We start from the raw sequence: 15,139 nt of genomic DNA, 5'->3' as shown, positions 1-15,139 counted from the left end.
ACCCACATATGGGTATACCCTTCCTCATTTTGGCTATTTGCTGTTGTCCTCCTCCATCTCCTCATCCTTATCATCAAGCACCACTATACCACCAGGGTGACGGTGGTCGGTGATGCAACACCCACATAATTTTTTTAAAGGTTGTTTATGATGCTTCCTCAATGACAACATTTTATAATGAGGCCCTCCTCCACGTCTATCAAGGGGCATTTTAGTGCCTCCAAATTTTTGACAGCTTTTGCATTCACTGCATAGGCAAACAGTATGGGAGCACCAACTTCCTAATAATGGTAACATTGCTTTCAGGAGGCCTTCCTGTACGTCTCTTTAATAAAGTGGTAATGGGTTGCGTCTAAATTTGGGGCAGACCTTGCATTCATTGCACAGCCAAAAAGTATGGAAGTACAAAATTCCTAACAATGAGAACATTGCTTTCAGGAGGCCCTCCTGTACGTCTCTTCAAAGGGGTATTGGAGTGCGTCCAAATTTTGGGCAGCCTTGCCACTCACTGCATATGCAATAACAGTATAGGACATCCACTGTTTAATAATGGGAACAACAAAGCATAGCCGGCAGATGGCTTTTCAAGAATAGTGAGGGCCGACTGCTGGCCCTTTACGATTAGTAAAGGCAGCCTGATGGCCCTATAAAAATAGGCTTTGTGGCTTTCAGAGTCCCACCTTCATAAATGAAACAGGATCTGTCTGATGATGTGTCATGCACCACATAGCCAGATAAGGCTGTAAAATGTTAAAATGACATTTCCCAGTGAATGCTTTGTCTTGGTTGAATGCAATGCAGAAAGTTGAAAACCGCATCAAAAACGCTACGTGTGAACATAGCCCAAGGTGCGGAGGAGCATTTTTGGTTTTGGTTATTTATTTTGCCTTATATACAAGTCACTACCTTGAAAAGAATGTCCCTTAACATATTTCTCAGGAAAATCCATTTCGGTTTCATTTTTGTATGTTTTATTGTGAGTCTGTAAAAGTGGCATAAGACAACATTGTTCACAGCACTAACCTGGGAGTCAGAAATGCTTCCTGGGGTCTTCCCCATGCTATTCCCATGTCATTTAAGCACTGTTCCCATTAATTTCTGCAATTTCTAGTCCCTCTAAAGACCGCTGGGGGGGGGGGGGTAAGCGTGGTAAAAATGCTCGAGTTTCCCATACACCTACATTGGGCTCATTGCTCGGGTCAAGCACCCAAGCATTCCAATTTGCTCGACCCGAGCAACGAGCTCCCGAGCATTTTAATGCTCACCCATCACTACTAAGGAATGTCATGAAACAATTTTATAGATTACAAGGGCTTGAGACCATGTTGACAAGCTTACAGCTTATGAAAAAATACTTATGACATAATATTACTTCTGTTATGCAAAAGAGATTTAATTTTTTCCATTATATTTCATTATGTACAATTTACAGGACTCTGGGGTCTGGTTAATAATGCTGGCATTGCCAACCCTGTTGCGCCCAACGAATGGCTGACTAAAGAGGATTTTGCCAAAATTTTAGATGTAAATATTCTAGGACTTATTGATGTGACACTCAAAATGTTGCCCATAATACGAAGAGCTCGAGGTCGTGTTGTTAATATCGCAAGCGTTGCTGGAAGAATAAGTCTCATAGGTGGAGGATATTGCCTATCGAAATATGGGGTGGAAGCCTTCTCGGACAGTCTCCGGTAAGCAGTATTACTGATAAGCATTCATTGCCTATATATTCAACAAGTGGATAATCTAGCATTTTAATCTGGTTTCACTAATTTTTATTTCACCTACTCCACTATTAATAAAACCTGTCAGGATAATCATTGTGACAGAACTATGGGTAGCATAAATCTAACACTGTGTTATTGCAGCCATGTATGTTTTATTACGAAATGCTTCACAGAAAAAGTATTTTGATAAGCATACCTCTTAGGCCCCCTTCACACATCCTGGTGATTTCTGTACTGGAAAAAACAGCACTGGTGAGATCCGTAGTCTATATACATATGCCATCTATATGTACATGTGACATTGGTGTCACATCGTTGTGGCCTCCTTGTGCCGCCTGGTTGATGTATAATGGCGCCTGGGAAAAGCAGTACAGTTAGATGTTTCCACTCCAGGAATCAAGTGCTGAAGGCAGCTCTCATCATTGTCGCCTGGTCTATCTGAGATCAATGTGTCCAGGTGAAAATGATGGAAGTTGTATTCAGCATGTATAAAATTAATAAATAAAAAAAATGGTGTGGGCTCCTCCATAATTATTTAACCCCTTTACCCCCAAGGGTGGTTTGCACATTAATGACCGGGCCAATTTATACAATTCTGTCCCTTTGTGAGGGTATAACTCTGGAATGCTTCAACGGATCCCAGTGATTCTGACAATGTTTTCTCGAGACATATAGTACTTCATGATTGTGGTAAAATTTGTTTGATATTACCTGCATTTATTTGTGAAAAAAACAGAAATTTGGCGAAAATTTTGAAAATTTGCAATTTTCCAAATTCAAATTTTTATGCCCTTAAATCACAGAGATATGTCACACAAAATACTTAATAAGTAACATTTCCCACATGTCTACTTTACATCAGCACAAGTCTGGAAACAATTTTTTTTTTGTTAGGGAGTTATAAGGGTTAAAAGTTGACCAGCAATTTCTCATTTTTACAATACCATTTTTTTTAGGGATCATTTGAAGTCATTTTGAGAGATCTATATGATAGAAAATAACCAAGTGCGACACCATTCTAAAAACTGCACCCCTCAAGGTGCTCAAAACCACATTCAGGAAGTTTATTAACCCTTCTGATGCTTCACAGGAATTTTTGGAATGTTTAAAAAAAATGAACATTTAATTGTTTTTCACAAAAAATTTATTTCAGCTCCAACTTGTTTTATTTTACCAAGAGTAACAGGAGAAAATTGACCCCAAAAGTTGTTGTATAATTTGTCCTGAGTACCCCTATACCCCATATGTGGGGGTAAACCACTGTTTGGGCGCATGGCAGAGCTTGGAAGGAAAGGAGCGCCATTTGACTTTTCAATGCAAAATTGACTGGAATTGAGATGGGATGCCATGTTGCGTTTGGAGAGCTGTTGTGAATTCTGCTTTTGGGCTCCCTCCGGTGGTTGTAGGTGGTAATGCAGTTGTCCCTGGGTTGCAGTCCTGGTCAGGTGTACCTGCTGATTGCAGTTCTGACTGGGGTATTTAGGTGTGCGGGATTCATTAGTCCTTGCCAGTTGTCCATGGTTTTTGGGAGGTGTTGGATCTCTGTCTGGTTCCTCCTGCCTTGCTGCCAAATAAGCAAAGATAAGTGTCTGGTTTTGTTTCTGTGGCACACATGCTGTGTGCTTGATATTTCAGTGCTATTCATTTGTTTTTTCTTGTCCAGCTTAGATTGTGTCAGTATTTTCTCTGTCTAATTGGATTCTCAGGAGTTGCAGATATACGTTCCACGTCTTTAGTTAGATGGTAGAATTTTTTGTATTATCTGCTGTGGATATTTTTGGAAGGATTTTAATACTGACCGCTTAGTATTCTGTCCTATCTTTTCCTATTTTAGCTAGAGTGGCCTCTTTTGCTAAATCCTGTTTTCTGCCTGCGTGTGTCTTTCCTCTCCTACTCACAGTCAATATTCGTGGGGGGCTGTGTTGTGAATTCTGTTGTCGAACTCCCTCCTGTGGTCGTAAATGGTAATTCGGCGAGTTCTGTCCATGGACTCCCTCTGGTGGCTGTGAGTGAAGCTGCTGCTTCTGAGGTTCCTTACACAGGTGACGTGGTTTAGCCTTTGGTTGGCTGCTCTATTTAACTCCACTCAGATCGTTACTCCATGCCAGCTGTCAATGTTCCTGCATTGGTTCAGTTCGCTCTTGGATCTTTCTGGTGACCTGTCTTCTCCAGCAGAAGCTAAGTTCCTGATAGTTATTATTTGTTCATTGTTTCCTTGTCCAGCTGGTTATCATAATTTTGTCTTGCTAGCTGGAAGCTCTGGGATGCAGAGTGGCAGGTCTTTTTGCACACTCTGCGTGGTCTTTTGTAGTTTTTTGTGCTGACCGCAAAGATACCTTTCCTATCCTCTGTCTGTTTAGTATGTCTGGCCTCCCTTTGCTGAAACCTGTTTCATTTCTGCGTTTGTGACTTTCATCTTTACTCACAGTCAATATATGTGGGGGGCTGCCTTTTCCTTTGGGGAATTTCTCTGCGGTCAGCAGAGCTCCCACATCCCAGAGCTTGTCCTGTGTGAGTTTAACTATCAGGCTAAACCACGTCACCTGTGTAAGGAACCTCAGAAGCAGCAGCTTCACTCACAGCCACCAGAGGGAGTCCATGGACAGAACTCGCCGAAGTACCATTCACGACCACAGGAGGGAGTTCGACAACAGAATTCACAACAGGGCTGCCTATCCTTTGGGGTTCTGCTCTGAGGCAAGGTAGATTTCCTATTTCCATCTATAGGGGTATTTAGTCCTCCGGCTGTGTCGAGGTGTCTAGGGTTTGTTAGGCACACCCCACGGCTACTTCTAGTTGCGGTGTTAGTTCAGGATTTGCGGTCAGTACAGTTACCACCTACTCCAGAGAAAGTTTCATGCGACTCCAAGGTCACCGGATCATAACAGAGAGAGCCTGATGTGTCTAAACAGTGGAAACCCCCACAAGTGACATCATTTTGGAAAGTAGACCCCCTAAAGAACTTATCTAGATGTGTGGTGAGCACTTTGAACCTCTGAGTGCTTCACAGAAGTTTATAATGTAGAGCAGTAAAGAAAATATATAAAAAATTTTCACAAAAATGAAATTTTCGCCCCCAATTTTTTATTTTCCCAAGGATACCAGAAGAAATTGTACCCAAAACGTTGTTGTGCAATTTGTTTTGAGTACACTGATACCCCATATGTGGGGGTAAACCACTGTTTGGCTGCATGGCAGAGCTCAGAAGGGAACAAGCGCCGTTTGACTTTTCAATGCAAAATTGACTAGAATTGAGATGGGATGCCATGTTGCGTTGGGGAGCCCCTGATGTGCCTAAACATTGAAAGCCCCCCCACAAGTGACACCATTTTGGAAAGTAGACCCCCTAAGGAACTTATCTAGATGTGTGGTGAGCACTTTGACCCACTAAGTGCTTCACAGAAGTTTATAATGTAGAGCCGTAAAAATAAAATATAATATTTTTTTAACAAAAATAAATTTTTCGCCCCCAATTTTTTATTTTCCCAATGGTACCAGAAGAAATTGTACCCCAAAAGTTGTTGTGCAATTTGTCCTGAGTACGCTGATACCCGATATGTGGTGGTAAACCACTGTTTGGCTGCATGGGAGAGCTTGGAAGGGAAGGAGCGCCATTTAGAATGCAGACTTAGATGGAGTTGTCTGCAGGCGTCACATTGTGTTTGCAAAGCCCCTGATGTACCTAAACAGTAAAAACCCCCATGAGTAACCAAATATTAGAAACTAGACCCCGCAAGGAACTTATCTAGATGTGTTGTGAGAACTTTGAACCCCCAAGTATTTCACTACAGTTTATAACGCAGAGCTGTGAAAATAAAAATATTTTTTTCCTACAAAAATGTTTTTTTTAGCCCCCCAAATTTATTTTTATTTTCCCAAGTTTAATAAGAGAAATTGGACCCCAGATGTTGTTGTCCAATTTGCCCTGAGTACGCTGATATGCCATATGTTGGGGTAAACTCTTGTTTGGGCGCACGGGAGAGCTGGGAATGGAAGGAGTGCTGTTTTACTTTTTCAATGCAGAATTGGCTGGAATTGAGATTGGATGCCATGTCACTAGGGTTGAGCGACCTTTACTTTTATAGGATCGGGTCGGGTTTCACGAAACCCGACTTTTTCAAAAGTCGGGTCGAGTGAAATCGGCCGATCCTATAAAAAAGTCGGGGTCGGCCGAAACTCGAAACCCAATGCAGTGCATTGGGTTTCCAATGGTTCCCAGGGTCTAAAGGAGTGGAAACTCTCCTTCAGGCCCTGGGATCCATATTTAAGTGTAAAATAAAGAATCAAAATAAAAAATATCGCTATACTTACCCTCTGACGCGCCCTGGTACTAACCGGGAACCTTCCTTCCTTCGAATCAGCGCTTCCAGGACCTTGCGGTGACGTCGCGGTGACGTCGCGGCTTGTGATTGGTCGCGCGGCCGCCCATGTGACCACTCGTGCGACCAATCACAAGCCGCGACGTCACGCAAGGTCTTGCAAGCGCTGATTCTTAGGAAGGAAGGCTGCCGGAAAGAAGCAGGGCGCGTCCGAGGGTGAGTATATACCTAATAGGAATATACTCACCCTCAGACGCGCCCTGCTTCTTTCCGGCAGCCTTCCTTCCTAAGAATCAGCGCTTGCAGACCTTGCATGACGTCGCGGTGACGTCGTGGCTTGTGATTGGTCGCACGAGCGGTCACATGGGCGGCCGCGCGACCAATCACAAGCCGCGACGTCACCGCGACGTCACCGCAAGGTCCTAGAAGCGCTGATTCGAAGAAAGGAAGGTTCCCGGTTAGTACCAGGGCGCGTCAGAGGGTAAGTATAGCGATATTTTTTATTTTGATTCTTTATTTTACATTAAATATGGATTCCGATACCGATTTCCGATATTGCAAACATATCGGAAATCGGGATCGGAATTCCGATACCACATTCAGAAGATCGCCGACTTCATGGCCGACCCCACACAGGGGTCGGGTCGGTTTTCATGAAACCTGACTTTGCCAAAAGTCGGCGACTTCTGAAAGTGGCCGACCCGTTTCGCTCAACCCTACATGTCACGTTTGGAGAGCCCTGATGTGCCTAAACAGTGGAAACCCCTAATTCTAACTGAAACCCTAACCCAAACACACCCCTAACCCTTATGCCAGCCACACCCCTAACTCTGACACACCCCTAACCCTAATCCCAACCGTAAATGTAATCCCAACCCCAACCCCCAGCCCCAACCCTTGCCCTAACCCTAATCCTAACCCTATCCCTAACCCTAGCCCTAACCCTAGCTCTAATGGGAAAATGGAAATAAATACATTTTTTAAATTTTTTTATTTTTCCCTAACTATGGGGGTGATGAAGGGGGGTTTGATTCACTTTTATAGCGGGTTTTTTAGCAGATTTTTATGATTGGGAGCCGTCACACACTAAAAGATGCTTTTATTGCAAAATATATTTTTTTGCGTTACCACATTTTGAGAGCTATAATTTTTCCATATTTTGGTCCACAGAGTCATGTGAGGTCTTGTTTTTTGCAGGATGAGTTGACGTTTTTAGTGGTATCATTTTTGGGCACATGACATTTTTTGATCGCTTTTTCTTCCAATTTTTGCGAGGCAGTATGACCAAAACACAGCTATTCATGAATTTCTTTTTGGGGGAGGCGTTTATACCATTCCGCGTTTGGTAAAATGGATAAAACAGTTTTATTCTTTGTGTCAGTACAATTACAGCGATACCTTATTTATATCTTTTTTTATATATATTGGCGCTTTCATGCGATAAAAACTACTTTATAGAAAAAATAATTATTTTTGCATCGCTTTATTCTGAGGACTAGAACTTTTTTATTTTTTTACTGATGACACTGTATTGCATCTCGGGACAAGATGCCGTTTTTAGCGGTACCATGGTTATTTGTATCCGTCTTTTTGATCACGTCCTATTCCACTTTTTGTTCGGCGATATGATAATAAAGCGTTTTTTGCCTCGTTTTTTTTTAACGGTGTTAACTAGTGGGACAGTTTTATAGGTTGGGTGGTTACGCAAGCAGCGATACTAAATATGTGCACTTTTATTGTTTTGTTTTTTTTTAGATAAAGGACTGTATTTATTGGAATAATATAAATATATTTTTAATTTATTTAGGATTTTTTTTTTTACATATTTAATTTTTTTTCATACTTTGCCCCAGGGGGGGCATCACAGTAAAGTGCAGATCGCTGATCTGACACTTTGCTGTGCACTGTGTCAGATCAGAGATCTAACGTGCACTACAGGGAGGCTTCCCGGCGCCTGCTCTGAGGAGGCGCAGGTAAGCCACCTCCCTGCAGGACCCGGATGCAGCCCCGCGGCCATTTTGGATCTGGGGCCTGCAGAGAGAAGAAGGTAGGAGACCCTCGGAGCAACGCGATCACATCGCGTTGCTCCGATGGTCTCAGGGAAGCCTGCAGGGAACCCCGCCCTGCGCGATGCTTCCCTATACCGTCGAGGGTTAATGTGCCGGGGGCGGTCTGTGACCGCTCCTGGCACATAGTGCCAGATGTCAGCTGCGATAGTCAGCTGACACCCAGCCGCGACCGGCCGCGCTCCCCCCATGAGCGCGTCCGATTGCTATGATGTACTATCTCGTTGGTGGTCATACAGGCCCACCCCACCTCGACGGAATAGTACATCCAATGTCAGAAAGGGGTTAAACCAGCAGAGGGAAAGCCTACCCCTGGGGGCTGATGTAAATATTCTGGGAAAAGGGCCAATAGCCATAAATGTTCCCAGGCTATTAATACCAGGTCCAGCTGTTTATTTAGCCTTTACTGGTTATTAAAGGGGAGACCCCCCCAAAAAATTGATGTGGGGTCCGCCCTATAATAAAAAACAGCAAAAGTTTAGCAGACAGCTGGAGGCTGATATTAATAGCCTGGAAAGGGGTCATGGATATTGTCCCCTTCCCAGACTTAAAACATCAGCTCTCAGCCACCCCAGAAATGGAGCATTCATAAGGTGCCCCATTCTGACGCTTAGCCTCCGCTGTTCCCACTTTCCCTGTGGCTGTGTGCTTTATTTGAAATAAACACTCCTAGACCTACTTTTTGCCATTTAGTTCAGTATAAATTTAAAAAAAACAAAAAACATATTTCTCACCTGTCTAACGATGTTCCATCTCTGCTTCATCTGGATGTCTTGCTGAATGGTTGCATGATGTGACCATTCAGCCTGACATCCAGGAGACAGTGAGCTGAGCATCAGAGAGCAGCATCAGTGATCTTTGGTAGTGTCATAAGGGTTACTGCAAGCCACAACTGAAGCTGTGGTTCCCATGGGCAGCTCATTGTGAGTAGCCAAAGAACTGCGGTGACTTCAATGAGATCACTGTTACCGTAGTACCACAACAATTTTCTCAATTATAGCAGTGATTTCATGAAGGTTACCTCAGTTCATTGGCCGGCTCACATTGAACTTAGCATGGGAACAGCTGGCAGTGATCGGCAGTAGCCTCTCGTCACTGAAGCTGCGCCCCAAGCTCAGATCAGTGTGTCCTGGATTCATGGCTGAGCAGTTGCATAATGCCACGTAATCCAAATGTAGCAGTACTGGACTTCCTTGTGGGTCAAATGGATTATCGTTAGACCGGTGAGGAATATGTTTTCTTATTATTTTTCTTTTTTACAGTAATAAATGGGAAAATGAGCCTGGTGTGTGTTTATTTCAATTAAAGAACTTTATTCTTGCTGGGTATTTTAGTAATGGGGGTATCTTATAGATGCATCTCAATTACTAATCCCTAAGCTTGATGTCAGCTGACAATATAAAAGCTGACATCAGCCACAACCCTATTACCCCAAGTAGTGTATCAGAGGGTGGTTTCGTCAAACAGCTGCAAATAATATGACAATCTAATATAAAACAATTACTGGGATAATAATCATTTAGATCAAATTAACAATATCAAACTATATAAAAAGGGGAAGTCAGCCAGCCACAGGGGACAGCTGGCTGACAGGAGGAGGGGAGGGGTTACACACTTTGATACACTTTGATAGGGGGCGGGGCACCTGTCAGATTGAGTTTGACAAAACCACCCTCTGATACACTACTACCCTACTTGCCACCACACCAGGGCAAGTGAGAAGAGTGAGGCTAAGTGCCAAATTTGGTGCATCTTATGCACAGTGTTCTCTACTGGTTCTCCTCCTACCTCTCTGACCGCTCCTTCACCGTATCTTTTACTCGCTCTTCTTCCTCTCCCTTGTTGTCGAGGTTCCTAAAGGTTCCATCTAGGGTCCCCTCCTTTTCTCTTTGTACACCACCCCTAGTGGACAAACAATGAAAAAACAAAACTTCTTGTTTCCTTCCTCCACTAACCTACCTATGCCTGATATTGTCATTTCTGTATCTGTATCTGGTATGGAAAGCGCCAACTCCGCGCAGCCTGTTCAGGTGCGTCACCTGGAGTCCGAGCTCTCGGCAGCCAAAGCTCAGCTTGGAGAGAAGGAAGCACAGGAGCAGAAGCTGCTTCATACCATCCGCTCCACCGAGGAGAAACCACGCTTTGTTTGGCAGGAGGACGCAAAACACGTGTCTCAGCTGGAAATGACCTGCTGCAACAAAACGCAGGAGCTCCAGGGCCTCACCAAAGAGTTGGTTCTTGAGAAGCAAAAAATGGCAGATTTGCAGGTCGAACTAAAGTGTCTGGAAGAACATAAGTCTGAGGCATTTGCGGCTTTGGTGTCAAAAATAAACTCAAAGCGGAAAGCAAGGACACAAAGTGAACAATACCTATGGGAACTGTCTGCAGATTTAGAGAACAAGAACGCATGCATCAGAGAGGCCCATGAGAAGCATCAGCAGAAGCTTCACCAGAGAGAAGACGACCATCGCTGCCTAGCAGGGGAGCGGGATAAAGTTCTCTGAGTGCTCTCTGCTCCAGGGCCGCCATCAGGGCATTATTACCCTTACTGGTGTAGGGAACCCTTGGGCTGGAGGGGCCTGGCCTCAGTTTTCATAATATGGAGTGGAGTGTGGAGGGAGCAGGAGGAGGAGCGTCATTGTTACAGACACCTGGGAGAGGCAGCCAGTGCTGAGCTACAGGAGGGCGGGACTTTCCACCATCCAATCCCTGCAGAGCCCACGCTCCTGTAGTAACATAGTAACATAGTAACATAGTTAGTAAGGCCGAAAAAAGACATTTGTCCATCCAGTTCAGCCTATATTCCATCATAATAAATCCCCAGATCTACGTCCTTCTACAGAACCTAATAATTGTATGATACAATATTGTTCTGCTCCAGGAAGACATCCAGGCCTCTCTTGAACCCCTCGACTGAGTTCGCCATCACCACCTCCTCAGGCAAGCAATTCCAGATTCTCACTGCCCTAACAGTAAAGAATCCTCTTCTATGTTGGTGGAAAAACCTTCTCTCCTCCAGACGCAAAGAATGCCCCCTTGTGCCCGTCACCTTCCTTGGTATAAACAGATCCTCAGAGAGATATTTGTATTGTCCCATTATATACTTATACATGGTTATTAGATCGCCCCTCAGTCGTCTTTTTTCTAGACTAAATAATCCTAATTTCGCTAATCTATCTGGGTATTGTAGTTCTCCCATCCCCTTTATTAATTTTGTTGCCCTCCTTTGTACTCTCTCTAGTTCCATTATATCCTTCCTGAGCACCGGTGCCCAAAACTGGACACAGTCCATGTGCGGTCTAACTAGGGATTTGTACAGAGGCAGTATAATGCTCTCGTCATGTGTATCCAGACCTCTTTAATGCACCCCATGATCCTGTTTGCCTTGGCAGCTGCTGCCTGGCACTGGCTGCTCCAGGTAAGTTTATCATTAACTAGGATCCCCAAGTCCTTCTCCCTGTCAGATTTACCCAGTGGTTTCCCATTCAGTGTGTAATGGTGATATTGATTCCTTCTTCCCATGTGTATAACCTTACATTTATCATTGTTAAACCTCATCTGCCACCTTTCAGCCCAAGTTTCCAACTTATCCAGATCCATCTGTAGCAGAATACTATCTTCTCTTGTATTAACTGCTTTACATAGTTTTGTATCATCTGCAAATATCGATATTTTACTGTGTAAACCTTCTACCAGATCATTAATGAATATGTTGAAGAGAACAGGTCCCAATACTGACCCCTGCGGTACCCCACTGGTCACAGCAACCCAGTTAGAGACTATACCATTTAAAACCACCCTCTGCTTTCTATCACTAAGCCAGTTACTAACCCATTTACACACATTTTCCCCCAGACCAAGCATTCTCATTTTGTGTACCAACCTCTTGTGCGGCACGGTATCAAACGCTTTGGAAAAATCGAGATATACCACGTCCAATGACTCACCGTGGTCCAGCCTATAGCTTACCTCTTCATAAAAACTGATTAGATTGGTTTGACAGGAGTGATTTCTCATAAACCCATGCTGATATGGAGTTAAACAGTTATTCTCATTGAGATAATCCAGAATAACATCCCTCAGAAACCCTTCAAATATTTTACCAACAATAGAGGTTAGACTTACTGGCCTATAATTTCCAGGTTCACTTTTAGAGCCCTTTTTGAATATTGGCACCACATTTGCTATGCGCCAGTCCTGCGGAAAAGACCCTGTCGCTATAGAGTCCCTAAAAATAAGAAATAATGGTTTATCTATTACATTACTTAGTTCTCTTAGTACTCGTGGGTGTATGCCATCCGGACCCGGAGATTTATCTATTTTAATCTTATTTAGCCGGTTTCGCACCTCTTCTTGGGTTAGATTGGTGACCCTTAATATAGGGTTTTCATTGTTTCTTGGGATTTCACCTAGCATTTCATTTTCCACCGTGAATACCGTGGAGAAGAAGGTGTTTAATATGTTAGCTTTTTCCTCGTCATCTACAACCATTCTTTCCTCACTATTTTTTAAGGGGCCTACATTTTCAGTTTTTATTCTATTGATATAGTTGAAGAACAGTTTGGGATTAGTTTTACTCTCCTTAGCAATGTGCTTCTCTGTTTCCTTTTTGGCAGCTTTAATTAGTTTTTTAGATAAAGTATTTTTCTCCCTATAGTTTTTTAGAGCTTCAATGGTGCCATCCTGCTTTAGTAGTGCAAATGCTTTCTTTTTACTGTTAATTGCCTGTCTTACTTCTTTGTTTAGCCACATTGGGTTTTTCCTATTTCTAGTCCTTTTATTCCCACAAGGTATAAACCGCTTACACTGCCTATTTAGGATGTTCTTAAACATTTCCCATTTATTATCTGTATTCTTATTTCTGAGGATATTTTCCCAGTCTACCAGATTAAGGGCATCTCTAAGCTGGTCAAACTTTGCCTTCCTAAAGTTCAGTGTTTTTGTGACTCCCTGACAAGTCCCCCTAGTGAAAGACAGGTGAAACTGCACAATATTGTGGTCGCTATTTCCTAGATGCCCAACCACCTGCAGATTTGTTATTCTGTCAGGTCTATTAGATAGTATTAGGTCTAAAAGTGCTGCTCCTCTGGTTGGATTCTGCACCAATTGTGAAAGATAATTTTTCTTGGTTATTAGCAGAAACCTGTTGCCTTTATGGGTTTCACAGGTTTCTGTTTCCCAGTTAATATCCGGGTAGTTTAAGTCCCCCATAACCAGGACCTCATTATGGGTTGCAGCTTCATCTATCTGCTTTAGAAGTAGACTTTCCATGGTTTTTGTTATATTTGGGGGTTTGTAACAGACCCCAATGAGAATTTTGTTACCATTTTTCCCTCCATGAATTTCGATCCATATGGACTCGACATCCTCATTTCCTTCGCTAATATCCTCCCTTAAAGTGGACTTTAGACAAGACTTTACATAGAGACAAACCCCTCCTCCTCTCCGACTTTTACAATCCTTTCTAAACAGACTGTAACCCTGTAAGATAACTGCCCAGTCATAGCTTTCATCTAACCATGTCTCGGTTATTCCCACTATGTCAAAGTTACCTGTAGATATTTCTACTTCTAGTTCTTCCATCTTGTTTGTCAGGCTTCTGGCGTTTGCGAGCATGCAGTTTAAAGGATTTTGTTTTGTTCCAATCTCCTCGCTGTGGATTGTTTTAGAAATGTTCTTACCTCCCATCTGAGTATGTTTTCCTGGGTCTTCTTTGTTCAAGTCTAATGTTTTTCTTCCCGTCCCCTCTTCTTCTAAGTTTAACGCCCTCCTGATGAGTGTGGCGAGTCTTCTGGCGAATGTGTGTTTCCCAGGTTTGTTGAGGTGTAGTCCGTCTCTGGCGAGGAGTCCTGTTGTGAATTCTGTGGCAGAGTTCACTCCTGTGGTCACAAGTGGTACTTCGGCTGATTCTCTCTGGGAGCTTCTGTTTGTGGAGGAAAGTGGTACTGCAGCTTCTGAGTTTCCTCCCTCAGGTGATCTGGTGAGCTCGTTAGCTGCTTCTCTACTTAACTCCACCTAATGCTTTGATCCATGCTTCCTGTCAATGTTCCAGTGTTGGACTTGTGTTTCTCTGGATCATTCCTGTGGCCTGCTGCTCTGCATAGCTAAGTGCTTCTTTGCTATTTGTTGCTATTTTTTCTGTCCAGCTTGTCTATTTGTTTTGCTGGAAGCTCTGGGACGCAAAGGGTGTACCTCCGTGCCGTTAGTTCGGTACGGAGGGTCTTTTTGCCCCCTTTGCGTGGTTTTCTTTAGGGTTTTGTGTAGACCGCAAAGTTATCTTTCCTATCCTCGTTCTGTCTAGAATATCGGGCCTCACTTTGCTGAATCTATTTCATCCCTACGTTTGTCTTTTCATCTTACTCACAGTCATTATATGTGGGGGGCTGCCTTTTCCTTTGGGGTATTTCTCTGAGGCAAGGTAGGCTTATTTTTCTATCTTCAGGCTAGTTAGTTTCTCAGGCTGTGCCGAGTTGCATAGGGAGCGTTAGGCGCAATCCACGGCTGCCTCTAGTTGTGTTTGGAGAGGATCAGGAATTGCGGTCTACAGAGTTCCCACGTCTCAGAGCTCGTTCTATTATTTTGGGTTATTGTCAGATCACTGTATGTGCTCTGATCGCTATGTACATTGTGTTACTGAATTGCCTATCATAACAGAGTCCATCGTACCAGTAATTCACACCGTGGTCCAGGAATCCGAATCCTTGTTGTCTGCACCATCGTCTTAGCCAGTTGTTTGCATCAAGGATCCTGTTCCATCTCCTGGTGCCATGCCCATCTACTGGAAGGATAGAAGAAAAAACTACCTGTGCATCCAGTTCCTTTGCTTTCTTCCCCAACTCTTCAAAGTCTTTGCAGATTGTCGGTAAGTCCTTCCTTGCTGTGTCATTGGTGCCAACATGTATCAGAAGAAATGGGTGGACGTCCTTGGAGCTGAAGAGCTTTGGTATCCTATCGGTCACATCCTTGATCATCGCACCTGGAAGGCAGCATACTTCTCTTGCAGTTATGTCCGGTCTGCAGATGGCTG

General features: G+C 43.5%; 1 protein-coding gene across 1 annotated transcript in view; it reads left to right on the top strand.

Annotated features, from left to right (window-relative positions):
* LOC138670816 (retinol dehydrogenase 16-like) overlaps positions 1-15,139 on the top strand; it is a 170,244-nt gene that overhangs the window by 116,513 nt on the left and 38,592 nt on the right. The window contains exon 3 of the mRNA XM_069758510.1: positions 1,433-1,691. Coding sequence (XP_069614611.1) covers positions 1,433-1,691 — 259 coding nt within the window. The remainder of the gene's footprint in view (positions 1-1,432; positions 1,692-15,139) is intronic.

Source organism: Ranitomeya imitator, chromosome 3, assembly GCF_032444005.1.
Source record: "Ranitomeya imitator isolate aRanImi1 chromosome 3, aRanImi1.pri, whole genome shotgun sequence".
NCBI classification, from domain to species: Eukaryota; Metazoa; Chordata; class Amphibia; order Anura; family Dendrobatidae; genus Ranitomeya; species Ranitomeya imitator.
This window is presented reverse-complemented; position numbering and strand designations above follow the sequence as displayed.